Source organism: Hemicordylus capensis, chromosome 1 (genome assembly GCF_027244095.1).
Source record: "Hemicordylus capensis ecotype Gifberg chromosome 1, rHemCap1.1.pri, whole genome shotgun sequence".
Classification (NCBI taxonomy): domain Eukaryota; kingdom Metazoa; phylum Chordata; class Lepidosauria; order Squamata; family Cordylidae; genus Hemicordylus; species Hemicordylus capensis.
Window position 1 is genome coordinate 138,396,417 of NC_069657.1, and position 26,653 is coordinate 138,423,069.

General features: G+C 44.2%; 1 protein-coding gene across 4 annotated transcripts in view; it reads left to right on the top strand.

The window, feature by feature from the left end:
- Window positions 1-26,316, top strand: part of LOC128339970 (inner centromere protein A-like) — a 48,232-nt gene extending 21,916 nt beyond the window's left edge. For all 4 annotated transcript variants that reach the window (XM_053284526.1, XM_053284527.1, XM_053284525.1 and 1 more), the window contains 13 exons: window positions 383-473; window positions 3,985-4,078; window positions 5,493-5,628; window positions 5,714-5,848; window positions 6,744-6,755; window positions 6,967-7,076; window positions 7,315-7,435; window positions 10,298-10,384; window positions 11,193-11,293; window positions 13,376-13,451; window positions 14,034-14,138; window positions 23,141-23,300; window positions 25,992-26,316. In XM_053284526.1, coding sequence (XP_053140501.1) covers window positions 383-473; window positions 3,985-4,078; window positions 5,493-5,628; window positions 5,714-5,848; window positions 6,744-6,755; window positions 6,967-7,076; window positions 7,315-7,435; window positions 10,298-10,384; window positions 11,193-11,293; window positions 13,376-13,451; window positions 14,034-14,138; window positions 23,141-23,300; window positions 25,992-26,197 — 1,434 coding nt within the window. In that variant the 3' untranslated portion in view covers window positions 26,198-26,316. The remainder of the gene's footprint in view (window positions 1-382; window positions 474-3,984; window positions 4,079-5,492; window positions 5,629-5,713; window positions 5,849-6,743; window positions 6,756-6,966; window positions 7,077-7,314; window positions 7,436-10,297; window positions 10,385-11,192; window positions 11,294-13,375; window positions 13,452-14,033; window positions 14,139-23,140; window positions 23,301-25,991) is intronic.
- Window positions 26,317-26,653: the final 337 nt, after the last annotated feature.

Below are 26,653 nucleotides of genomic sequence, written 5' to 3' on the forward strand. Positions count from 1 at the left end.
GCCACTTGGGCAGAAAACCTTCAATGTGAGGACCATTTTCCACCACACCAAGCCCTACACTGTGCTGCACATTTCTCAGCACTGGTGGGAAGGACTTTAAGTGAAATTGAGTGCCATTACCATCTTGGAAAGTGCACATGGAGTGCTGGGAAGTGTAGTCCTTCCAGCTCTTTTCCACCAGAGCTCTATGGAGAAAGTGCTTGAGAGGATGACACTTTCCAGCATTCTGTTAATGTTTTCTACTGATCCCCACAGGTACTTGCTAATAAAAGTTAAACATGTGAAACAACCTTAATATAACTAATGCTTAAAGGATTTAATTAGCTTGGAAACTTTTGGGAGGCCTGTCGCTCTAGTTGTGCTAAAACAATTTTTCCTACAGGTTTTGAATGTGCAGCAAAAACTGGATTCCCCTAATCCAGTTGTTAGCTGTGCTGTGGAAATGATGGAGCAAGGGGAGGTGTACAGTAAAGGTAAATGACATACATGGTTCCTACTACAAGTGTAACACAGAATTTGAAAACTGTTTTAAGTCTCCCTCAATCCATCTTTCTTCTTTGTAAGTTTCATTTGAAATGGATAGTCTTGCAGTTTTGAATAAAGGAAATTGGAGTTTGGGAAGACCATTGTATTTGGATGAATCTTCAGTTTGAGCTGATTTGTATCCCTTGACTAGGTTTTTGTGGCTCTGTTCTTGTTTTAATGTGCTTCTCTGGATAATATCTTTTTTGAATCATTAATTGTAAGCTGCTTTGGAAGCAATGCTGAGAAGTAGCCTTAAAAAGTTAATAATAAAATGGTACTGAATGTTAGCACCCTCTTTTCTTGGGTTAGTGTTTAGTGGGGCAGCTAGTAGATGCTATTGTGTACTTTAGCTTACAGGCATGAGATTTGGCAGAAATGTTGTCAGATATGTGTCATTTTAGAAAGTAAAATGGGCAACCCAAAACTTCAGTATGGTGGCTAGAAATCCAATATAGCACCACAATTCTAAATGTTTAAGATCACCATATAATGAAGGCCTGAGATTTGGCAGACATGCTGTCAGATGTGTTTGGTTTTAGAAGGTAACTTTAGGTACCCAATAAAGCCAATATAGTGGCTGAAATTTCAATATTGTTGCTAAACATAAATATGGCATCACAATGTTAAATGTTGAAAACCTTCAGAATCATTCAGATTGAAAAAATATCCATCAGACTATATAGAATAGATTTTCATTTGATGGAATGGTGCATACATATTTGCAGCAGAGCACATTTCCTAAGAAATTGAGCTAATATAACTTTACCATCATTAATAATGCTTACATTATTATAGAGTTCAGTTGACTGATTATGAGCAGATCTGTTAGAATTATTTTAAAAGTACTTAAATGGCAAAGCTGACTTAATGGATTAATGAAATAAAACAAAAACATATGATAACTTTCTAATCCAAGCATGTATAATTGCTTGTATAATTCTGAAACATGTACATCTTCCTTTGCTATCAGTTTTGCAGACACATCTTACAAGTTCCTTGCTGCATTCCATGGCAGGTGGAAGTGGCGTTGAAAGAATTTTCCATCTCTTTCTCCCCTCCTCCCACCCCCTTTCCCCATCCCCACTCAGTGGGACTTGCTAGGTTCAGTTGGAATGTAGTTGTTGGCCCCATACTATTTCTGCCTGGTACCTTTCCTGAAACTCACTTTGAGTGCAGTAAGAGTGCATCCAGCATTGGCAGAATCTCAAAATAGGTTTTTTGTTTCTTTGTGAAAAGATCCAGTCTTGCATCACTCACATGCATGGCTGTCATATGTGATTATCACAAACCTCTCCAAGATCTGGTGGCTATTTATTTATCTATTTATTTATTTAGAGATTTAATATACTGCCCAATCCACAGACTCAGGGCGGTGTACAAACATGTATAGCATCTGAGATTTTTTTTTTTTTAAACCACCAGAAAATAAATAACAAAAATTAAAAGACAAATGCCTGGAGGAAAAGAAATGTTTTCAATAAGATTTTAAAGGCTGAGAGGGAGGAGGCAGACTGAATCGGGGGGTGGGGAAAGAATTCCAAAGCGAAGGGGCAGCAACAGAGAAAGTCGTTCCACAGGCCCTAGTACTACGGACCTCTCTGAGAACAGGGACCGAAAGAAGGGCAATCTGAGAAGATCTCACAGGACGGGACAGCACTGGCCGGGAGAGGCGGTCCTGCAGGTAAGCAGGTGCTAAGCCCTGAAGGGTTTTAAAGGTAAGAACCAGCACTTTGAATTGGACCCGGAAGCAAATAGGTAACCAGTGTAGCGACCGCAAGAGAGGTGTCAAATTATCTGCCCATAAGCAGATGGGCTGCCGCATTCCGGACCAACTGAAGCTTCCAGGTTGTCTTCAAAGGCAACCCCAGGTAGAGCGCATTACAGTAATCCAAACGAGAGATGACGAGGGCATGAGTTGCCACTCGAGATAAGGCCGCAACTGGCCCTGCCAGTTGAGATAGGGCCGCAACTGGTGGACCAGCCAAAGCTGGGCAAAGGCACCTCTGGCCATGGCCTCTACCTGCTGCTCGACCAGGAGCCGCAAGTCCAAGAGGACCCCTGAGTCGCGGACCACCTCCTTCAGGGGCAGCACAATCTCATCTAGGGAGAGACTCAGATTCGGCAATTGGCCAGATCATTGAGTAAGCAAAAGCAACTCAGTCTTGGAGGGATTAAGTCTGAGCCAATATAATCAATATCGTGTCACAATATTCCATGTTTAAGATCCAGAACCATTCAGATAGTGATAAAGGCCTGAGTTTTGACATATTGTCAGATATGCATGGTTTTAGAATGTAAAGATTGGCACCCCAAAAATCCAACATGGTGGCTGAAAATAAATATGGCATTGCTATGATAACATGGCCACATGAAGAGAGAACACATTTTCCTTCTGTTTTGCATGTCTGAATGCACTAGGATAATTTTATTCAAAGTGTTTCCATCAACCTTCATATAGCATGAATTGTCCCCTGTGCTAAGCAGGGTCCACCTTGGATTGCATTTGAATGGGAGACTATATGTGAGCACTGTAAGCTAATTCCCCTTATGGGATGGGACTGCTCTTGGAACAGCATCTGCATGCAGAAGGTTCCAAGTTCCTTCCCTGGCATCTCCAGATAGGGCTGAGAGAGATTCCTGCCTGCAACCTTGGAGAAGCCACTGACAGTCTGTGTAGACAATACTGAGCTAGATAGACCAATGGTCTGACTCAGTAAAAGGCAGCTTCCTATGTTCCTAATAGATATTTTTATTCCCCCACCCCCCACAACTTGTTGGTTTGTACACTGTTTATGCTCTAGAACTAATTTTGCCCAACAGTACACTTCAGGTTTAGAATTAGATGACTTGGATTTGACTGTATCTCTGCCAGGAGCACAGATTGTAAAACCTTTCAGATGCAAATGTCTTGCACATTGTTTTTCTAAAATGTTCCCTGACTGGGGATATGCACGGAATTGCATATTTCAACATTGTCACACCATATTTATTTTTAACAATATTGGAATTTTAACCATCATATTGGTTTTACTGGGTACCTAAAATTACTTTCTATAACCATAAACCTCTGACAACATGTCTGCCAAATCTCAGGTCTTTATTACTTTTTGAATGATTCTGGTGATCTTAAACATTTAGTATTGTGGTGCCATATTGGATTTCTTGCTGCCATATTGGATATTTGGGTTGCCCTGATTTACTTTCTAAAACCACACACATAGGACAACATTTCTGCCAAAATCTCATGTTTGTAAGCCAAAGTGCATAAGTGATCTTATTTTCACCATTTATCTGCTACACTAGTTGGCATTACCTGGAGTTCGGGTTGTGCCTATGGTAGGTTCGCTTAAGCTTAGCTGTAATTATTTGCCTGGTGATTTCTGTCATAATGTATAGAGTAGTGTAAGGTCTCTGTTAGAGGAAATACCCCTCAAAGAACTAACTGTACCTTCTTTGCAGGAATACTTGAAACTAAAATTACTGACTCCCAGGTCAATGGGTCCGAAGATCCAACCCAGAACCACTGCCTGCATGGACAATTACAAAATAGTCGGTACGTCGCTTTAAACACATTATTTCTTCTTCTTCTTGAGGTGGGAAAAGCTTGAATGGCTCCTTTTTCTTTTCAGCTTCTGATAGATACACATCTATATCCAATCAGTGTGGCCATCAAAAGCTTCATTAGCTTAAAAAAAACCCTCATTCTCTTGGATCAGGGGCTTTGTTGCACAAGGACGTCCAAAAGTTTACCTCTATTCTAGCAGTATGTATAGGATGGTTAGTGCCATAGGGCATTGAGGATATTTTACAAGGCTAGTGGCCAGCTCCCTAAGTATTGGATTGTGTGGAGAGTTGTAAATTCAAAGCTTCTGGCAACTCGGAAGGGTAGATGTTCCCCATTGGTAGGCACTAGAGACTTCCCAAAATAAAATTGAGAAGAATGGAAATTCTTGCTGAATTATAGCACACAAACCATATGGCTCTGTTTATGAAATGCTGAATTCCTTCACACATTCCTACTGTTTGAGATGGAGCTGGCTGCTGTTGTACCCAAAGCTACCTAAGCCTTTTCCAAGCTTGTCCAATGGGAGTGAGAGATAAATGAAAGCTGAAAGCAGAAATAACGTTGTGGTAAACAAAAAGGGAAGTTTGTGTTTGGACAAACTTCTGCTGTGGGGACCTCAGCCTTATCCTTCAGAAACCAAAGAGACTCGTGATTTTTAGCAGAACAAGCTTGAAATGAATATCCCTACAATATAACTAACAGATCACATAATGAAGGGATTGAACTCAGTGTTAAAATGTTGTAGGTAAAAAACTACCCACTAGTATGCCATTTTAAACAGAGGATAAGAAATACTTACTGAAAACTACTACTCTCTCAAGTGTTTTCTCTAATCTGAATCTGCTGAAATGATTCCTACATTTGGATTCAACACACACAGAGGATATTTTTAAGGTCTTGACCAGTGGGGTTTTTTAAAAAAAATATTGCCCTGTGGAGAAGTCCCCTGCAATTTTTCATCTTTACTTTTGGGTCTTCACGTCCTTGTGGAGAGCTTTTGAGTCACCTTGGCTTCTGAAGAGCATGTGGACTTTACTTTAGAAAGTGGCTTGGGAAATTGATGTAAAGGCACCAGATCCCTCTCCTATACTATACATTGGTGATGTCTTGTTCTGTTGCTATTGTGAATGGGGGTGATTTTTTTTCCTGGTTGATTGTTGTAGAAATGTTTTGATGGACTTTTTAAAAAAATGCATTAATGTAATGTTGCTATGATCTCAGATTGTGTGTATGTGGCTTTTCCTCTCCTTGTTGGTGAACAAAGGGCTTGTGGAAAAGCAACTCTTTTTAAAAGGATGACTGTCCTTTTGGTTGTGTTGAGTACATGGAGAAGAGCCTTTAGATTTCTGGATTTTTTTGGTAACTGGAATCACTGTGTACACCTCATGCTCTTTCTTCTCAGGAGACAAAGTTATAAACGAGCACTGGATGAAGTGCCCGCTGACCAGCATGCACAAGACGAAGGATATTCCCTTTCTGATAACAAAACCCCACCCCCTCTTGTAAACAAAGTACTACCCACATCTGGTTCTGCCAAGGTAAGTAAATGTCAAGGACACAGGCATGCATTCTTCTGTGTCCACCACTGGCAAGGCACCCAGAACATCTGTTATCTCTTCTCAGATCAAACAGCCATTCAAAAACTTCTTCCAGACGATGCAGAAGAGCCCACTCCTCAAATCCCCAGGGCCAACGGGGCATACTAGTGGTATGAAATCTTTTATCAAGCGTAACACTCGCAGTAGACCTGACTCCAAGGTAAGAGGAAGAGGGTGGTTTTATTTATTTAACATATTTTTATACTGCCCCAAACTTACATTTTCCCATGTATGTTTAGGAATAATAAATGTCAGCAATGTTGTCCAAGTACTGAAATTGTGTCTCGGATCTATAGGGAAAGCTTTAGCTTAGTGGCAGTCCTTGGCATTTCTAGATTTTAAAAGATCTTATGTAGCAGGGCAGAGAAGGACCTCGGCTTGAGGCCTTGGTGAGGCAATACTAGTTACAGTAGGCAGCATTGGACCAGAGGGCCTGACTCCATGTTAGGTCGCTTGTGATGGTTTTATAGAGCTCTGATCAAGACTAACTCTGATCTTGTGATACTTGATGAAATGACAAAGTGGGGTTATCCAGGACTCCTAATGCTCCTCTCAGTGGCTGGAGCCACCACTCTGGTTTGCCCATAATGCCCTGGTGTAGCACTGCTCTAGAGCAATACTATGTTACAGACATTATTAGTAAGCCCACAAGAGCCCATTGACTTAGGAGCGAGCCCATGAGGTCTGTATCCAGGGTCCCTTCAAAGCTGGAATTGAGTGTGCTGCTCAGACTTCTGCCTCTTCTGAAATTCAGCTTGTCTATCTGCTTATATTAAAGCTTGGGGGAAATCAAGCAGGTTTCATATTAAAAGTCTGTATCTGCCACATGACTAGGGATCTTGAACCACATTAAGGCAGTTGTCTGGTCTGCCTTTTACTCTGGTTCAGGTAGGCAAAAGAAGCTACTTGCCTGGCACTGGTGTCAAGTCACACTTGCTCACAGTGGCAGAAAACTGCTGTTTTAATCAATTGGTTAATCAGCAAGCATTTACATTAGAACAGCTTCCTGTAATTGAATTGTCTTTTCTTCTTCTTTTCATGTTCATCCTACAAAGGGGGATTTTGTTGTAAGTAGCTATCTTTTTCTCTCTCTTTGAGCTTCCACAAGTGAATTGTTTAAAACACAGAACTGCTCTGTATGCACTCGCCACTGTTGATCATTCCTAGGGATGGTGTTACGTGCCCTGAGGCAGTGGGGTTGGTGATAAACGTGTGTGTTATTGGCCACTGGGGCAGTAAATAATTGCAGGGATATTATAAACATTCTATGTGCCCTAGGAAAAGGAGCGACAGCGTCTTGAGAATCTGCGGAAAAAACAAGAAGCAGAACAACAGAGAAAGCAGAAAGTGGAGGAAGAAAAGCGACTACGGTTGGAAGAGATAAGACTGTGAGTAGTCGTTTGTGCCCTCATTGAATCTGGGGTTATGGTAAAGGTTTGTCTAGTCAACCAACTGTAATGCTAGCTAATACTTGTGAAGCCACACCATAGACTGATGCAGCCCCAGTTGGCACTAAATGAAGAGAACCCCTGATTGCAAATAGGACAGGAGGACTTATCAATTTTTGCTAACACTAGTAAAAGGGTGTTTGATCTGTGTAAACGAAGGGGTCTCTACGCCCCATAGAAAGCGTGAAGAGCGGCTAAGAAAGGCACTGCAAGCTCGAGAGAGACTGGAGCAGATAGAAGAAGAAAAGAGGAAGAGAATGGAACAGAAGCTCTCTCAACACGAGGAAAGGATTGAGAAGGTAGGACACAGTTCTCATTTTTGTGACATGGCCGCAGAAACTTCTCATGACAATTGACAGAGCAATCAGACAGGTGATATTTCACCCCTTGCAGGTGAAGGGGTGAGACTGCACCCCTTCGCCTGAAAGTCATAGATTCATTGTGAGGTTATATAATTCATGAGAGGTAATAAGTGATCTGACAAAGCCTAAGGTTTTCTTTTCCCTGCCCCACACTTCTCTGTTGGTTCAGGAGGTCGTCCAGGATGGGTAAACTCTTCCCACTTGCTTCAGAGGCAGGACTTTGTAAATTAGTAACCCTTTATGAGACTGCTGGAGGAGAACCTTCTCAGTTTTTTCTGTCCTTTTGCTCCAGAGGTGCCTCACTTGTGGATTCCTCTTTGCTAGGCCTTTGGGGGAGGAAAGAAATCAATTAGCTCCCCCTTTAGAGTTGTTTTGTGCTTTTTTTCTTTCAGCTTCTGCCTTGTTTGTATTTTTAACTTTTGAAAAATAATTTCCCCCAATATCAGTCCTATTCCCACTTTTCCTCCCCCCCCAAAAAAAGGAGATGGGGGGAGACGCACGCAGGATCATTGCTGAAACAGGTGCATCTCTTCTATGGTAGTCACCATCCCATCCCTGCCCGCATAATACTGGCCTTCACTGGGGTTTGTAGGGAATGCCATGACCATGTGCCCTCTGGGTCCCTGAAGGAGGTTGGGACCCAAGACATGCTGTCGTCTTTCATGTTCTCAAATTTTAAGTCCTCCCACAGCACTCATTGATTTGACTTGGAGGTACTAGATCTTCACACGAGATCCCAAGGACAGGCATATATAATGGGGTGATGCGCTCTGCAATCACCAGTGATTTTAAATTGGCCTCTCTTGCTGCCCCACGAGGAGCCTGATCGTTCCTCCTCAGAGCCCTTTAGGGCCAGCCATTTACAAGCCTCTCAAGAAGCAGTATGAGGAGATGCACAGGCACACCAAAGGGCAAAGGGCAGCCATACTAGATCAGCAACAGGCAAATGGCTCCCCGTGTTCTGAGGGGCTTGGAGCTGGTCATGCTCCTCTTCCTTCAGGAACACACATCCCAACAGTTTTATTGGCCTCATCACCAGCCCCTGGGCCTGCAAAGCATAAAGAGGCCACCAGCCAAGGCCCCTGGGATTGAGTGAGTACCTCCTTCCCACTTCCTTGGGTGTTGGCAGGACTACAGAGGGAAATGGTAATAATATCTCTAGCTGTAATTCTTCCAGGCAGGCCACCAGAGGGTGCTAATTCAAAGGTTCCTGCAAAGGAGATTGCTTTTCCTGCACATTCCAGCAATCTTCCCCCTTCTCCACAATGAAGATAACAGACCCAGATCTCCAGGGGCTTAAAGCCCCTGATTTTGAAGGTTGCTTCTCCACAGAATTAAAGAGGAGTTGCAGGGTAAAGGCCTTAAAACCCACTCCAAAAAAGACACTGGAGGCATCTTTCTTCTTCTTCATCCCCCTTCTGCATTATTCTTCTCCTGCTTCTGCCCACGTCTCTCAGAAGGGAAAGGGGGAAGAAAAGGGCAAAGTCCACAGCCAACAATACAGCATGTAGAGTACACTCTTCTGTAACTCTTCTGATCCCCACAACACTGTTGCAGGAAAAAAGCAAGCACCCTGGCCAGTCAACAAGAGCTGGGCCCAGCTGAGTGCAATTTCTGTTCCCAGATCCTTGAGACCATCTAGAATGGATCTGAAACACACTGATGGAACCGTTTGCATTTCCACAGAAGTGCAGAGTTCCACACATCTTCACAACTCCTTCAATGTCCCCCGGCCATAAGGTCTCTAGCATGGGTCCCCACAGACTTAGCTCATAGCCTGGCCTGTGAAAAAGGCACCTCTAGAACAGGCAGACCTAATTCTAGTAGCTCCTTATTTGCCTTGGTTTTCAGACCTAGTCCAGCTGGTTATGGAGCCATATTGGGCCCTTTCCCAGCCACAGGATCACTTCCTCAGGGCCCTCTTGATTCCCCCTGCCCCCCATCCCTTCCAACCTAGCCTGGCTCTGTCTAGCTGTGTGGCAGTTGAGCAATGAGCTCTAGCAAAGCACAGTTGTCTATCTGTGAGGCCAAGTGGAAGGTATTCATGACATGGTACAAAAAGAATAACCTCCACTACATGATAGTAGGCTTGGGGAGCTCCTGCAGTTTCTCTAGGATGGTCTGGATCAGACCCACCCAGCAGGTCTGGGGGCAATTTCATACTGGGATTGCTTTACTCACAGAGAGATTGACACAACACTATGTCTTCTGGTTTTATTTTCTTCCTTGCTTGTCCTTCTATTGACTGTTTCATTAAAAAAAAAAAAACCTGGGAGAGTTGTCTTTCAAATGTCTCTTAAATGCATACTGAATTATAGTCCTGCCTCTGGAGGGCTTAGGAGGAATTAATCCATCCTGGGTGACTGTCATAGCACCAGCAAGAAGAAACCTTCATGGTAAGTACCAGTGTTCCTGTTCGTTGAACTTATGGGCAGTTATGATGTATGGCTTTCTATACTGATTCCTGGAATAGGGCAAGCTAGAACTTGTTCAATTTATATATTGTTTTTCATTAAAATAATATCAAAGTATTTTACAGTATAATTAAAACAATGCATAATTAATTTACAATCATACAGATCTCAAAAATTAAAATACATAATGCAGAAATACAGATAATATAAATATAAAAATCTCTATATAAAAATGAAATAACCCATAAAATATAATGCATAACACAAAGCAGCAGCAGTAAAAAAACAATACTCTCATTCACAAGCCTGGGTGAAGAGCCACATCTTTACTTTTTTCCTAAAAACTGTCAAGAATGTTTAGAATTCTAAAAGATCTTTCACATAGGTGCGAGAGGAAGAAAAGACAAAGAAAAAAATATCTGCTAAGAAAATGGGGGAAGTGGAAACTCGAAAACAGAAAGTGCAGCAAATGGTAAGCACTGCATTAAACTTGGTTATTGGTAAAAGGGTGTGCCGAATAAAATGCAATTATGAAGGCTCTGTGTGCTAGGGAAAGCAATTGTAACCTCTTGAAAAACTTGGATTGTAATTCTGAGAACACTTTTGCTAACGGCTGAAATATAGAAGTGAATAGGACTACTTGGCTAGTGAAAGATTGCATATAAAATCCTGCTGACTTAGTTCTACCCTCATCCTATTAAGAGATGGAGGTTAGTGCAAATATGCCTAGCTCACGGCGGGTGGGCGGAACAAAACTTTTTTTTAACCCACCAGAATGCCTTTGCAGCCAATTTTCTTGAATCCATATGGCTTCTGTCCCTTCTGTATATTGGATGGGCATGTTCTGATATAATGTATACGGAATCTCCTAGCTTAGGCAATACCTTGGTGCAGTGAGGAAGCACACAAGTCCTGCTTCTGATTCCATTGCATAAAGGGATGAGATTAGATAAGTGATATCAACATCATGCACAGGTTTAAATAAAACTTGTCATGGCAACTAAAGTCTTCTTTGGGGTACCATTCTCCAGAAATGCTTGAGAATACAATTGGCCTTTATGTGTCCCTTGTTTGACATGAACATCCCAAATGCAAATTACTACCGTATTGATCACATCATCCAGGACAGTTCCATGTCTTATGAACTGTCCTAGTCCATGTAGAACAGATGCGTGTGCAATGCAACAATGACTGCAAGCTAAGGAGCTGACTGCTTCTCACTGCACCACATTGTGCTCTTCACTCTTATGGAGAGCTCTGATTCATTCTCTGTGTTTCAGGAAGAGGAGCCAAAACGTGAAGAGCAGCCAGAGAAATGGAAGACAGTTGGGGAAATTAAGAAAATGCTAGAGCACAATAGCTCCAAACAGGAAAAAGAGAGGTAAGGTCTTCACTCCCTGATTCACAAGAATGGTGAACTTGAAATGCACTGTGGGTAGTGCAGAGTTTGGGAAATCTGTGGAGGAATATGGGAGGTGAATACACTGTCAGCTTCCAAAATTGAAAAAAAATGTTGAATGGCAAATCCTAAGACTATAAAGCTTGTAATGGGCTATTCTCTGCATTATGTACTTCCAGGAGATCTACTTGATACTGAGTTCTGCTTTAAGATGCAATCCTAAGCGCACGTATTAAGGAGCATGTCCCATTTAACAGAGTGGGATTTATTTCTGAGTAACCATGCATAGGATTGTGCTACGTGTGTGTTCTTGGGCTCAACATTCTCTTCTGTGGGCAAGACTAAAACCAGTGGGTTGAAATGGCAAGAAAAGTGCATGTAGGCTAGACATTAGGAAGGGTTTTCTAACTGTAGTAGCTGTGCAAGAGCCTGCCTCATGAAGGGGTGGACTCTCCTTTGCTGGAAGTTTTCAGACAGAAGCTGGACAGCCAGCTGTCGGGGAGAGGCTGTAGTAGTTTCCTGCGTTGAACAGGATGTTGGACTAGAAAACTGATAATGGTCCTGCTCTTGGGGAATTGGCAGATACCCCTGGCTATGTTCTGGGCTTGTGTGGGGGGAACTAATGAGCAGGCCACCTCAGAATAAATGGCTTGTGTGGGGGGAACTAATGAGCAGGCCACCTCAGAATAAATTTGTTCAAAGCTTCAGTCTTGGAAAGAACTGATAGAGAGATTGAGTTCAAAAACAGAATCGGATTTATTTGAGCGTTGAGGGGTACAGGAAAAGAAACTAATGATTAATGAGCAACACAGTATTAACTAATGAATCAATATGACTATGTTATGGCTCACAAAGAGACGATTTGGCTTGAGTTTTGAATGCAATTCACTCAAGGCCGACCAGAGAAACGGTCTTTGGAGAGAACCGCTTTGGATTTTGGAAGGAGCAAGAAAGGAGGGGAGTGAGAAACTTGAGAGCAGAGGTTAGATACTACCTAATTCCGTTGCAGTATTTGAACCCTTGAATCTCGGTCAATACTGAGGGACCTCTCTCCTCCAGGGCAGGCAGGCAAAAAGCAGGAACAGGAATCCACGGAGCAGGTAGGGGTCCAGGAACCAGACAAAATCCATAGGGGATCTGATCTTGGGAGACTAGGATCTCGCAGTTGAGAGTGCTGTGCAGACCGGGCTAGGAAAAAGGGCTGGTCTGGAGGTGACAAACAGGACAGGAGCAAAAGTCCAGTCAAGGCAAGATGGAGGTGCCAGTGCCAAGGCATGACGATAGGCAGCTGGTGAATCCGAGGAAGAGACACACCGATTGATTGTATCCTAACTAGAAATAGCCATTATCTTGCCCTGAGGCAACATGCTGGCCACGCCTTTCTGAAAAGGTGGACAAAAGGGACAGGGCAAAGAATACATCTTCATCCTATTAAAATTTGCTGACTGTATTTCCTTTCAGTCCAAAGGGTGAATAGGTCTGAGAGACCAGTGTAGGGCGAAACATAATGAGCACATAAAGGCTTATCTCGTGTTTTTTTAGAATACCTTGGGAGTGATTAGGAATTTTAAAAAGCTAGCTTCCTGTGCTCCAGCCTGCCATTAGCACGCTTGTTAGCAGAGGAGATGACGTGTTACCTCTTATCGCTCCTTCCTGAGGAGGTGATAACTTGACCTGATCCGATGTGCCAACATAGGGATAATACTAGGCTAATTCTTGAAAAGAATAGTGCTTGATTAACTCACGCCTACTCTGGCTTCCTCACGTGAAAGCAATCAAGGGGGCGAGCACAGGGAAGGTCCTCCTGCAGCCCCAGGTTAAACTTGACTTGAGAACCACCTTTTCCCAGGCTACACGCCAAGCAACATGCCCTATGAGTGAGTTCATGTGACCTGAATGGAGATCTCATCGTCCTGTGAGATCTGAACAGCAAAAATGGAAACTACAAGCCTGTAGTTCCAAACCAGGTATAGGGGTGCTCCTGGGAGCCCTCAAACAGGCTCTCTTGGTAACAAGATCTCCAAGGTCCCTTCTGACTCTTAACATTTTATGATGTTGTTTTAGGGTCCACAGACAGCAAGACAAAGAGAAATGGGTGAAACCCCTGGGAGTGGTTTCAGAAGAAGAGGAAAATCTGAAGGTGTGATACAGAATTGGGAAGCCAAGATTCAAAGAAGGGGTGAACAGGAAATAATGTGTTTGTGGCAAATATGTAAACAATTTTTCAAAGTGCAGGATATCTGCTTGATCTCTTTATTATGACCACGGCATGCATGGGTAGTATTTTTACTTGACACAGTCCTAGGTTTTTGAAAAGGGGATGGTATGCACTCTGAGTTGGATCTCAGACTTGCAGTTATGTTTCCACCATAATGAACCAACAAAGATGCATTAACTCCTGCTGTCCAGTTGTGCTGCTACTCAAAATCATAATTCTTTTTGTCCTACAGTAAATGTGAAGAAGAAAAGCAGCCAAGAGAAGGCAGTTATTTCTTTGCAGCACACAATTGGCAGTTATAAGCTTATGAGGCTAATGTCTTTTGTTCCTATACTCTACTGGAATGGAGTTCTAAGAAGAGATTGGTTTGAAGAAGTTTTGTATTTTTATTGACTGCAGATACCTGTTGCTAGCTTTAAATGGAAAGCTCATGCTGCTAAAGAACAGGAATGGAAATGAATATCCTTGTAGAACGAGAAGCTAAAAATCTGTTCTCGCTCACAGGAGGAATGCAGTCTTGCCTGTCTGGGACAGCTGCAGCAGGGAAACAAAGCTGAGCAGGTGGAAGTAGTTCCTGCTGCCAGTAAATGGCTGAATATAACTGCCCAGGTGAGTGCTAGGTTTCACAGTCTTCTTCCATGAGAGGAGAACATAACCAAATGATTGAGACCCATAGTCCAATATTATGTCTGGATAGAAAGTGTTTTCCATGCCAAAGTTGACATTTTCCAAACCTTTGAAACCTGGGGCAGAGTTGCCCCCAGTATTAAAACTGGAGGCACACTTCCCTCTCATACTCCCCGGAATGTTTTCTCTGGTTAGTTCTCAGAACAATGGAGTGAGCCCAATTAATATTGTCGTCCATCATCATGCCCCCCACTTTGCCTAGTCAGCTGATACTTGATGTTTTCAGAGTAGTGGTGGTGCTTCTGGGATTCCCTGCAGGTGTCAGCTGTAGTGCAAGCAGCTCTAGCCTCATACTCCATGAATGGTGCAGTGGGATAAATGCTGCCTTTGGTCTGCCTATTCTGAAAGGTATAGTGGTGATATTGAGTGCCTCCAGCAAGGTGACTATTTAAGCACGCCCATGCGCACAAAACATTGGGATTAGGTTGGCAATCACTGGTATACAGTATTTCTTATACCAGTGATCTAATTAAACAGTTCCTCAGACTGCACACCTCCATCCAGTTTCATGCTGTGCATTCTGAGTTTGCTGCAGTTCTAGTAAATGGTCACAAGAGGGCATCATTGCATGACAGATGATGCTGGACAGCATATACTCTATAGATGGTGGGTCCCTAACTTTGTGGAACCTGATGCAGGCACTGCTGGAATTCTGAGAAGGGTTGGTGAGGCCAGTCACACAATGGTGGCCAAGAGAACATACATCCCAAAGAATGTTTTTCTGGAGTCCACTTCATACACTTTGCAAACAAGATATGAATACTTCTACTGAATGCTTGAATCTCCTTTTGTTTTTCCACACCTCTCACTACTAAAAGTATGTGTTACAAATCACACGCGAGCATTTAGGAGTGAGAGACAGAAGCAGTAATCCTTCTATATTATCATGTGTTCATACCACCTCAAACAGATCTCTCTAGGCAGTGTCTATATGGGTGTTTAAACCAACATTAGTCCAGAGCTGTTTGTGTTTCACCAAAGTATTGAACAAAGCTATTTATTAATGTAAAAGAGAGTATTACCCTGTAGGTATAACTTTATAATTCTGACATGCAGGTGGAATCAACACAAGTAGATTTGCTGCAGTTCTGTCGGTCATCCTTCATTTCTTAAAAACTTCTATTCTTGCCCCCAAAGAGTGTGAAGGCATGGGGCTCCTTAACAAGCAAACCTAGCTGTCTTTCCATTTTTCTCAGTGGCTAAAACTACATAGGAATCTGCCTTATACTGAGTCAGACCATTGGTCCATCTAGCTCAGTATTGTCTACACAGACTGGCAGCAGCTTTGTCGAGGTTGCAGGCTGGAGACTCACTGAGCCAGCCCTATTTTGGATATGCTAGGGTGGGAATCTTGCTGTGCTCACACATGTCTCCCTTCAAATGCAAACCAGAGCAGACCCTGCTTAGCAAAGGGGGCAGGTCATGCTTGCTACCACAAAACCAGCTCTCCTCCCATGATACACATTAAAGGTAAAGTGTGCTGTTGAGTCGGTGACTACAGAGCCCTGTGGTTATCTTTGATAGAATACAGGAGGGGTTTACCATTGCCTCCTCCCACACAGTATGAGATGATGCCTTTCAGCATCTTCCTATATTGCTGCTGCCCGATATAGGTGTTTCCCATAGTCTGGAAAACATACCAGCAGGGATTCGAACCGGCAACCTCTGGCTTGCTAGTCAAGTCATTTCCCCGCTGCACCATTAGGTGGCTTCATGATACAAATTGGATATACATGAAAAGTGTGTCTAAGATAATTGAGCAGGGAAATCAGAAATTTGACAAAGTAGAAAAGGTGCAGTTAAGACCTCAGTCTTAAGCACACTTACCTGGCAGTGAGCAACGTGAACGTTGTAAGATATTCCCCTTACGGGATGGGGCTGCTCTCGGAAGAGCATCTGAGATTCCAAGTTCCCTTCCTGGTTTCTCCAAAACAGGGCTGAGAGAGATTCCTGCCTGCAACCTTGGAGAAGCCGCTGCCAGCCTGTGTAGGCAATACAGAGCTCGATGGACCAATGGTCTGGCTGAGTATATGGCAGCTGCCCGTGTTCCTAAGTTCAATTGAACTCAACAGGACTTGCTTCTGAATGGGCATGTTTAAGATTGCTATGCAAAATCAATAACTCAAACTGAATGTTATGAAACCCTGACCATCGTGAGTGATGTTCAGGGAGAGGAGGGGTTGTAGGTAAGAAGTATCATTTCTCTACTGCTGGATGTGGGCATCTTGTGTGGGTTATCCTTCCCACGTGCTCCAGAAGGCAGGACTATGTAAATTATGCAGCCCCTTAAAGCCTTGGAAAGGAGAAACCCCACCCAGCTCTTCTAATCCAGCATCCTGCTCCAAAGATGGCCATTTTCACTCATAGCCAGGCCTTCTTTCTCTTTTATTTCATTATTACTTCTTTTTATCTTAACTCCTTAATTCTCTATCTTTTTAAAAAGAAAACCCTCCTCTCTCTCTCCTCTTCCCTGTCCCTCCACCTCTATGGCCCAAATGCTACGCAGGATCAGAAACCTACTCCTTCCAAAGAGTAAGACCACCTCCATCTTCCTCCCAGCTGGGAGACCTCATCACCAGGTGGTGCTGACTTGCTCCAACACCACATCCCTGCCGACAACCAACAGGTCCTCACCGGTGCCTTCTGATGGAGGGAGTGGGTCCAATCTTCCTGAAGGGCTGTTGGGTCCATCAGCTTTTGTGGATAGGCCTAGCTGGAAGCAACAACAAGCCTTGGTGCCAGGCCATCCTACACCAGCAACGGACCCCTCTGTTCTACTGCCACAGGCTTGGCCTGCCCTCCATGTGGCCTTCTAAACAGCTGTGCCGAGAAGCCTCATCTCTGCTGGCAGAGCCTTTCACACACGCAGTGCCCCCTTTGGGGGCTCTGTAGAATGCTTCTCAATCTAACCCAGACTGCCAGAAGATGCCCTCCGGTGGGAGTGCTCCTCTGGCTGATCCCAGTCCCAAGCGGCATAGCCCCTCCGCTAGCCAAAAAAGCCAATGAAGAAGCCCATGGGCATTCCAAGGAAAGAATGGATGGGTCCTTTCAGCCTCTGCAGCCGGCCTGCCTACCTAAGGAGAGAGTCAGGAGGTGAGATGCCATTCTCACCCGCAGGGCCAAAGATACCAGAACAATACTAGCACCTGGCCCCATGCCTACCATTCTCTCAGAGGCTCCCACTGCATGGCAAGCCTGGGCATGTTGAATCAGTCACTTCAGCAACATAAGCATGACAAAAGTTCCAAAAAGCGGGCTACGGACAGGAATTCATCTTCCTCCTCATCCTCAAACAGCTCCCCTAAAAGGGCTGGAGATAAATCTAAGCACAGAAAATCCCAAACAAGTCAGAGGGCTAAACACCGCAAAACTAGATGGGATTGGGGCTCTCCTTCCAACTCTTCAGCCCTCTCAGTGTATGACTTACCAGACTCCCACCCCAGTGGGCTTGATCTGGACCCACCAAACCTGGGACCCAACCATAATGTTGAGAGCCTGGTTGAATTTCTTGAGCATTAGACTTAGATTCTAGGGAAGAAAAAGAATGGCTGGATGATCAAAACTTCATGTCGTCCTCCAAATCTTTCAGGTTTTTTATGCCAGATGACTTCTTGTAGCTATTTCACAAAGCCATTCACACTCTGGGGCTCCAACAAGATTAACTCACACATACCCCCCAGTCCAGGGGAAACCCTGGTCTTCCCAATGCCCAAGCCACAAGGCTTGTTCTTTCCCTTCCCCAATTGCTTTGCTGATATAGTCCAACAGAAATAGAAAGCTCCAGCAGCAAATAGGAAGCAAATTCCCCTCATCAACAAGCTTTATGATCTCTCTGGGGAAGCGTCAGATCTGTTTCAGGTCCACCCCACTTATGGGCCTGTGGCAGTCCTTCTGTCTGCCACAATTCTCCCTCAACAGGGACAACTCCCTTGGGAGGCCCCAATGAGAAAAGGATAGAGTCAGCTCCAAAGAAGGGACACAAGATAGCTTCCTTATCCATATGTGCCTCTACTGCTGCATCATAGCAAGAGCATCTCTACTGTGGGTGGATGAGTTACTACAATTGTCATTCCACCCCCAATAAGACATAACCTGCCAAAAGCAGACACTACTAAAAGTCCCAAAAGCTCAAGCTTTCGTAGCTGATGCTACCTTAGATTCGATCCATTTTGCTTCCCACTCTATGGCAAGATGCGAGGTGGAATCTATGGCTTAAACACTGGCAAGTTGACACAGCCCCACACACTAACCTCGCAGCAGTATTGTATACTGCATCAAAAAATTTTTCAAAATTATGAAGCACTTCAAGAGGTACTCATCAAGATTGAAGACAAAAGGAAGGCACTCCCTTGAGCCCCTCGCAGGGTGGGGGTCAGACATTGGCCACACAGACCCCTCCAGTCCTTTCAACACATTTTCAGACCAGGGATAAAGACTCTAGGATGCAACGTTACTTTTAGAACAAACAGTGCAACAATAGGCCTCCTAACCAGCCACGCCAGGCCTTGGCTCCTCAATACAAGCCCAGGCTGTTATCCTGACTCATCACCTCCCAGCATGGAAGCCAGCATTTCTAACCAATGGGTACTCAACACTATCTTGCACGTTTACAAAATAGAGCTAACCTCCCTCCCAAACGACTGCTTCTTACCAACCCCCCAGTCATACTCACCTACCAAACACTCAAACCTTCTTCAAGCATGCATTCATTCGATTTCTATACCGCCCTTCCAAAAATGGCTCAGGGCGGTTTACACAATCTGTCATCTAGAATCCATCAATGCCATAGAACAAGTTCAGCAAAAGGGGAAGGGCATTTACTCTATTCACTGTGCCCAATAAAGATGGTATGCTCAGAGCAGTTCTAAATCTGAAATTCTTAAACAAGTTCATCAAACACAGAAAGTTCAGAATGGAGATCCTTGGATCCATTGCAGAGTCCCTACACCATTCTGACTTCCTAGCATCCATGGACCTGACAGAAACATACCTACACATACCCATTCATACCATGAGTTGGCCACTCCTCTGCTTCCAGTGTGTGGGCCAGCGCATTACCAGTACAGAACTCTTTCGGTCTCTCATCGGCACCCAGGATCTTCATGAAGCTCCTGGCCCCTCCTGGTAGCACATCCAGTTATTTGTATACCTAGACAACCTCCTGATCAGGTCTCTTTCCCTTAAAAACGTGGAGTCTGATGTACGAAATTCTTTACAGGTGCTCTCCAATCATGGATTTCTAGTAAATGAGGCCAAAAGTTGTCTAATCTCCTCCAACCAGATTCACCTTGAGGTGATAATAGATACCTCTCAAGACTACATCATTCTTTCTCCAGACCATGTTTAGAAGATCTTACTGCTGATCCGTCAGATCACCACCACCACCACAGTGCCGGTCTTCACACTTGCCAAGCTGCTGGGCTCGATAGTGACTTCTCTGAAAGCAGTGCCTTGGGCCCATTTCCACCTATGCACACTTCAGTGGTTCCTATTGCCTTATCAGGCCAACATAGCAGTGAAAAGCCCTACCAAAAGTCAAGCTACCGACGCAAGTCCACCACTCATTCCACTGGTGGACTCATCTGTCACATCTTCCCAAGGCAGGATTGCCTTGAATCCTCCAGAGTTATACTGACGATGGATTCCAGTCTGTCTGGTTGGGGGACCCATTGCCTACGCCATTCGGCTCAGGGAAAACAGACACCCCAGGAGCAGTCCCACAACATCAGCTGGCTGGAGCTCAGAGCCATCTGCTTTGCCCTCCACACCTTTCATTCCCTCTTGCTGAACCAGCATGTACTAGTATGTACAGACAATGTTATGGTGAAGGCACATGTGAACTGGCTGGGAGGATCCAGATCCCTACATCAAAAACAACCCTCCTACTTCAATGGGCAAGGTCTCACCTGGCCTCCTTCCATTGTGCATCATGTCAGCAGATCTCTGAATACACAAATGGATTGGCTCAGCAGGACTGATACACCCATTAGAATGGAGTATACATGACCATGCATTTGAACTGCTGATCCAGACCCTGGGTAGGCCTCAAGGGGATCTCTTTGCCTCCCCATTCAACACAAAGCTTCCAAGTTTCTTCTCATGATTTTCTCTGCGAAGGGACAGAGGCTGTGGATGATCTGTCCTCCCCATGGTCCGTGGGACTTCTGTATGCCTTTTCTCCAATCCTGACCCCCAGCTGTCTACTTCCCAGGATTCGTCTTCTGCAGGCTCACGTGATCCTAGTAGCACCACACTGGCCATGGCAGCCGTGGTTCACAGAAGTACACCTGGCTGTTGCTGGTAGCTGGTTCCTACCAGTATCCCCAGATCTCTTCCACCAGGGTCCCATGCTACATTATGATCCAGTGCAGTTCAAGCTAGCCACATGGTGACTGAGTGGAACATTCTGAGCCAAGATACACACGGAAGGATCTGGACACTCTCCTTGCATCCAGAAGAGATTCAGTAAACTGGTAGAAGAGCGGGTTTTGTGGTAGCAAGCATGACTTGTCCCCTTAGCTAATCAGGGTCCACCCTTGTTGCATATGAATGGAAGGCTAGAAGTGTGAGCACTGTAAGATATTCCCCTCAGGGGATGGAGCCACTCTGGGAAGAGCAGAAGGTTCCAAGTTTCCTCCCTGGCTTCTCCAAGATAGGGCTGAGAGAGATTCCTGCCTGCAACCTTGGAGAAGCCACTGCCAGTCTGTGAAGACAATACTGAGCTAGATAGACCAATGGTCTGACTCAGTATATGGCAGCTTCTTATGTTCCATATACCAATCCACATGGTAGCTGTTCCTATGCTGGTGCTGCTGTGCTGTCACAAGCTCTCGGGAGAAGACTGCAGACTCCCTGCGTTGCTCCTTTTACTTATGGGATGCCTGCATAAAGGCCTCAAGGCCAACATGCTAAAACATCTAGCAGCATCTCTGGCAAACCTGCTCTTCACATCTACAACACAAGGGCTACACTCATACCCTCATCTTAAGCTACAGTATTTCCACTCTTGTGCTGGCATGCTCTTTCTGCTGCCCCCAATTTTTGCTGCTTCTCTTTTTGCCTGACTCTGTTTATCTGATACCTGCAGTACAGAACCTACAACTGTCCATCAACATCACAGCACACTCTACAAGAACAGCAGTCATGTCAGCCACATTTTCCACAAACGCTTCCCTTGATGAAATCTGCCAAGAGACCACCTTGGCATCTCCATCCACTACAAACTTAACATTCACTGCTCTTCTCAAGCAGCCTTTTGGCAGGCATGTCCTGTAACAGGTTCTTCTGCCCCAGTAGATGCTGACGCCCCCACTGGGGTTCTTAGCTGTGGCATGTCCCACATGAGATGCCCTTATCTAGCAGCAGAGAAAGGAGCATTGGTTACTCACCGTGAAGGCTGCTTCTTTCTGCTAGATTTTTAGGACATCTCGACCCACCTGTCAGGGTGTCTGCATCTATTGGTGTATCTTTCTACTTTTCTCACATCTTTTTTTCCTCTGTACCTTTGACTTGGCTCATCTGAACGGTGGGGTTTATATTTTCCAGGCTCTAAGGCATTGCATAATTTACATAGTCCTACCTTCTGGAGCATGTGGGAAGGCTAACCCATGTGAGATGTCCCCAAATCCAGCAGCAAAAAGAAGCTTTCGTGGTCAGTAACCAGTGCTCCTATCTGATCCAGTTTCAGGTGGCCCTTTGCTGGTTGGCAAATGCCAGAAAAGTCTGTACATGTAATTTTAATTTTTAGTATAATTAACAAATGATCAATATCTAACATCAGATGCCACTCAATGAAAATGGGATCTTAAGCCTGCAGTTCTGTATTCCAAGGTGGATTGGTAACGGCAAGATCCAGGTTTCAGGTCTTATCCCTCTATCTCCTTGTTATGAATGCTAGGATGGGCCATCGGCACAAGAAAGTGCTCTGCACACATGCAAGACAAGGATTGATCACTGATGGTCAAAAATAGTTCTAGTGAGACCTTCAGTTATTTCTTGGTTTCAGAAATAACTGAAACCAAGAAATGTGGAGGAAACTGTAATGTGCATAGGTAAATACTATTGCTCTGCACTCATGCATCTCTCCAGTCCAAAACTCAGCATGTTAGAACAAGCTGTGTTCTGACACATAGCATAATTAGCTGTCTTCATGTTATGTAGTCATTTTATTCTTGAAGCAGCCTCTTGGGTGGAAAAGCTGCCTCTACCAATCCCTTCTCCCTTCATTTCAGGAACTTGCCTTACACCGCTGATTCTTCTGGGTTCTTTAGCAATAGCAATAGCACTTACATTTATATACCGCTCTATAGCCGGAGCTCTCTAAGCGGTTTACAATGATTTAGCATATTGCCCCCAACATTCTGGGTACTCATTTTACTGACCTCGGAAGGATGGAAGGCTGAGTCAACCTTGAGCCCCTGGTCAGGATCGAACTTGTAACCTTCTGGTTACAGGGCGGCAGTTTTACCACTGCGCCACCAGGGGCTCTTTTGGCTCACAGTCTTTGGCTCACAGTCATCTGTCTCTCCCTACCTATTTATTTTTCAGTATATGTTTTGTGTGGCATTTGTATATTATTGGCAAAGAATTTCAAATTCACTTGAGTATTTATCTCCCATATTAAATACTACTAGTATAGGGACCACAAGCCTTCTATAGGCAGTAGTGATCTTGGGACAGATAATAGCAAACTAAAGGAACAGCCACAGGATTAGATCTTAGAAATGCAAACTATTCTGCCAAAACTGCTGCACATATAATATTAACTATTCATTTTCTTTGCCTATAATCATTTTTGGATTGTGAGCCTTTTGGGGACAGGGGTCCATCTTTCTTTGTCTGATTATTATTTCTCTATGTAAACTGCTTTGGAAACATTTGTTGAAAAGCGGTATATAAATATTAGTTGTTGTCTACTATTTCAGAAATCTCCTGTTGACAGCCCCAGCCAAGTGAGCCCTCAAGATCTGAAGGATACCAAGTCCCTCAAGGTCAATCTCAATGACTATGGGATGGATCTGAATAGTGATGACTCCACAGATGATGAAAGCCAGCCCCGTAAGCCCATCCCTCCTTGGGCCAGTGGTATGTGTGGATCTCTCCTTAATGCTGCAAACGTATATCCTTGTAATTAAAAGAATTCTGTATGGGGACTGAACATGTCTGGGAACTTCCATCTGGTGCTGTAGTATGTAGGGATGTGCATGAATCTGTTTTTTGTTTCGATTTACTGTATACCCAAATTGAAACACCCCTGATTTGTTTTGGGTCTGAATCTGACCCCCAAATCACACCAGATTTGATTTGTATCTAAAATTTCCAAATCTGAATCTATTCAAATTTTTTTTAAGGGTCCTGGGGCCAAAAGAGTGGGGTGGGAGTAGTGCCCAACAGATGGAAGCTACCACCCAAATTTCAAATAAAATGGGCAAAGGGGTGATTTTTAAAGAATTTGTGAAGTTTATGTGTCTTTAAGATTTTTCGCATAGGAAATAATGGGGATTCTAGCAACCTTATAGCTCCACGTGGGGGGCACTGGGGTGGCCCAGGGCAGGTTGTGGTAGGTGGCAGTGCCCAATGGATGCAAGGAAGCTACCACCCAGATTTCAAAGGAATTGGGCAAAGGGCTGACTTTTAAAGAATTTGTGAAGTTTGTGCAACTTTAAGCTTTTCCCCCATAGGGAATAATGGAGGTTTCAGCAGCCCCATAACTCCACTTGGGGGGCACTGGGGTGGCCCAGAGCAAGTGGTGGTGTAGTGCACATAGGGTGCCAACCACCCTCAACCACCCCCATGGGGTACTGGGCTTTGTTGTTTCTGAGATGCTCTGAGTATAGATTCCCTGGTAGCAAATGAGAGTGGATTCACTTTCAGTGTTATTAATACTGATATATTATGGGCACAGAGGGCTGGAGGACAGGCTTCTGTTTTTTTAAAAAATGCCAAAAAAAATTGGAATGGGGAAAAAAGACAGAATTGGTGTTTTTTTTTTAAAAAAACAACCACGAGGCTGCACTACCCTTCTAACCACCTACTAGTACCAGCTAACGGGGATCCCTCCCACACAGAACCCCTGTTTAAACTTCTAAACTAAACAAGACACAACCTTTTAAATTCAATTGCAACCCAAAACCTCCCTCCAAACAGGGGGAAAAAATCCTCCAAGAATACACAATTCCAGAGATGTATGCGTGTGTGTGTATATGGTGTGTTTAGAATGGGCACTCAGTCTAAGGCTTCACCCATGTTGTGTGTCCAGTTGTTCACTTCTGTGGTCTGGTCTCTGAGTCTACTCTTTCTTCTTCAATCTTCTTTTCCTTCGGTCTTCAGATTTGCAGGGGGGCGGGCTGGGACAAAAGCCTGGGAAATCTGGGGGGAAGGGGCTGGCTGGCCAGGTGGCCAGTGGCCACAGGGGCTGGGGCTGGCAGCTGACACACACACAGCAGGCACAGGCAGGCAGTGATTCTCTCAGCAGCAGGAAGGGGGTGAAAAAAGAATTCTTCTCAAGAACAAAAAAGCAATGTAGCAAATAATCCATTCCCAGGCTGGCATGCAGTAGCCAACAGGGGCAGGCAGGCTGGGCTCGGGCTGGCAAGGCAGAAGGCAATTGGCATGGCAAGGCAAAGCTCTCTTGCTCTCTCTCCTCACATGAGGCAGAAAGACAGAACGGTGGTGGCTGCCTCTTTCAGTCTAATTAAAAATTCCTCCTTGAACTCTGCCCCTTCTTCGACCCTTCGCCTGGCCAATTTGGGGTCAGTCAGGAGTGGCAAGAGCCAAAAGACCCAATCTGGACCCAGAAGGGAATCGTTAGCAGATCAGCCCATTGCTTTTGTTCACTGATCTGAAGCTTGGAAGGGTAGGAAATTCAAATAGACGTCAAACACAAAATGGAGACTACATGGAGATCCGAAACAACAAAACCTTCAGCTCTGAAATTTGGGTGATTTGTTTTGGAGCCGAATCTTTTGGATTTGCAGAGGGGCGATTTGTTTTGTGCACAAATCACCCGGATCAGGTAGATTTGGGTACAGATCGTTCTGTACCTGAAACATTTTGCACATCCCTAGTAGTGTGTATTTCTGGGATCACACAGCACCATGTGAGCTGAAACCTTATAGCACCCCATGTTAGCCTTGTTGCTCTCTTCTCAAGGAAATATAGAAGAATTCCCCAAGGAGCCTAGGCTGGCTTATGTATCCGTAGCTATGTACAGTCTTCTGGAGTGCTGACAGTAAGAGCAAAACCAGAGCCAGTGAGATGTTTCACTACTGGAATTGAATGGAGAAAATGAATCCTAATAGTTAGGCTGCCACCATGAGGAGTCATTAAACTGTCCTGTTCTATAGTGCCTCTTTCTCTCCCCTGTTGCGTTTCTTCATCTTCTTTTTGGACATCTGGCAAATTTTCTCTTAGAAAAGAATATTCTCCAGTGCATTTAATAGAATGGATAGAATAATTTCTTCAGTTCTAATTAATGCATTGGTGAATTTTCTTTTCATATTAGAACTAATATTTACTTGCCTGTCTCTCTATGCAAGAATAAAGGATGGGGATGGGGTGTGCTTGCATGATGGAGCCCATTCAGTGATTAGAACTGTAATATTGTAGCCAAAGATACACCTAAATTTAGTCAAATGTCCCAACAGAATTAACTGCAGTCCAGACTATGGGTGGATTCCATATTCTTTCCTATGTAGAGTGTTTTAGTCATTTTAAGGGGAGGTGTGCTTCTGCTTGAAAGGATTACTTACAGCCCGATAATTATTTCTTCCTCAGGACTTCAACTGAATGAAGCTGTCACATACCAATACTACAATCCTCCAGACATCAACTTGATGTTTGGGCTAATTTTGAGCCCTAAGCTCGAGGATATCTTCTACAAAAGTAAGCCAAGGTATTTCAAGCGCACAAGTTCAGCTGTCTGGCAATCCCCACCTGATCCCAAAACGGCATTGCATGCATCCAACAGCATGAAGATTTAAAGGCTGGGTAGACTCCTTACTGCTGGCAACTGGTTTTATTTGTAATTTCTATGCAAGACACATTTGTAAACAATTTTAATATTTTATATCTTGTGCAATAAAAGTTTAAATTCTGAAAATCCCCTGGCCTCTTCTAATTAGGACAGTTTTGCCATGTGTATTTCTGCTCAAGGTGTGTGTTGCAATGATTTGTTTTTATGCAGATAGAAGAAGATGGAGTGGTTTGCAGTACTGCTGCACTTGTCTCCTCCCATGATAGCAACTGGTATGAACAGTGCTGTAACTGAAATCTGCTTGCTGTATGTGGAATTGCAGGTGCTCTCTCTGTTCTTGTGTCAGAAGCAATTGGGGGGGGGGAGCAGTGTTCCCTCTAACAGGGATTCCCAGATGTTGTTGACTACAGTTCCCAGAATCCCTAGCTGCAGTGGCTTTTGCTTGGGAATTATGGGAGTTATA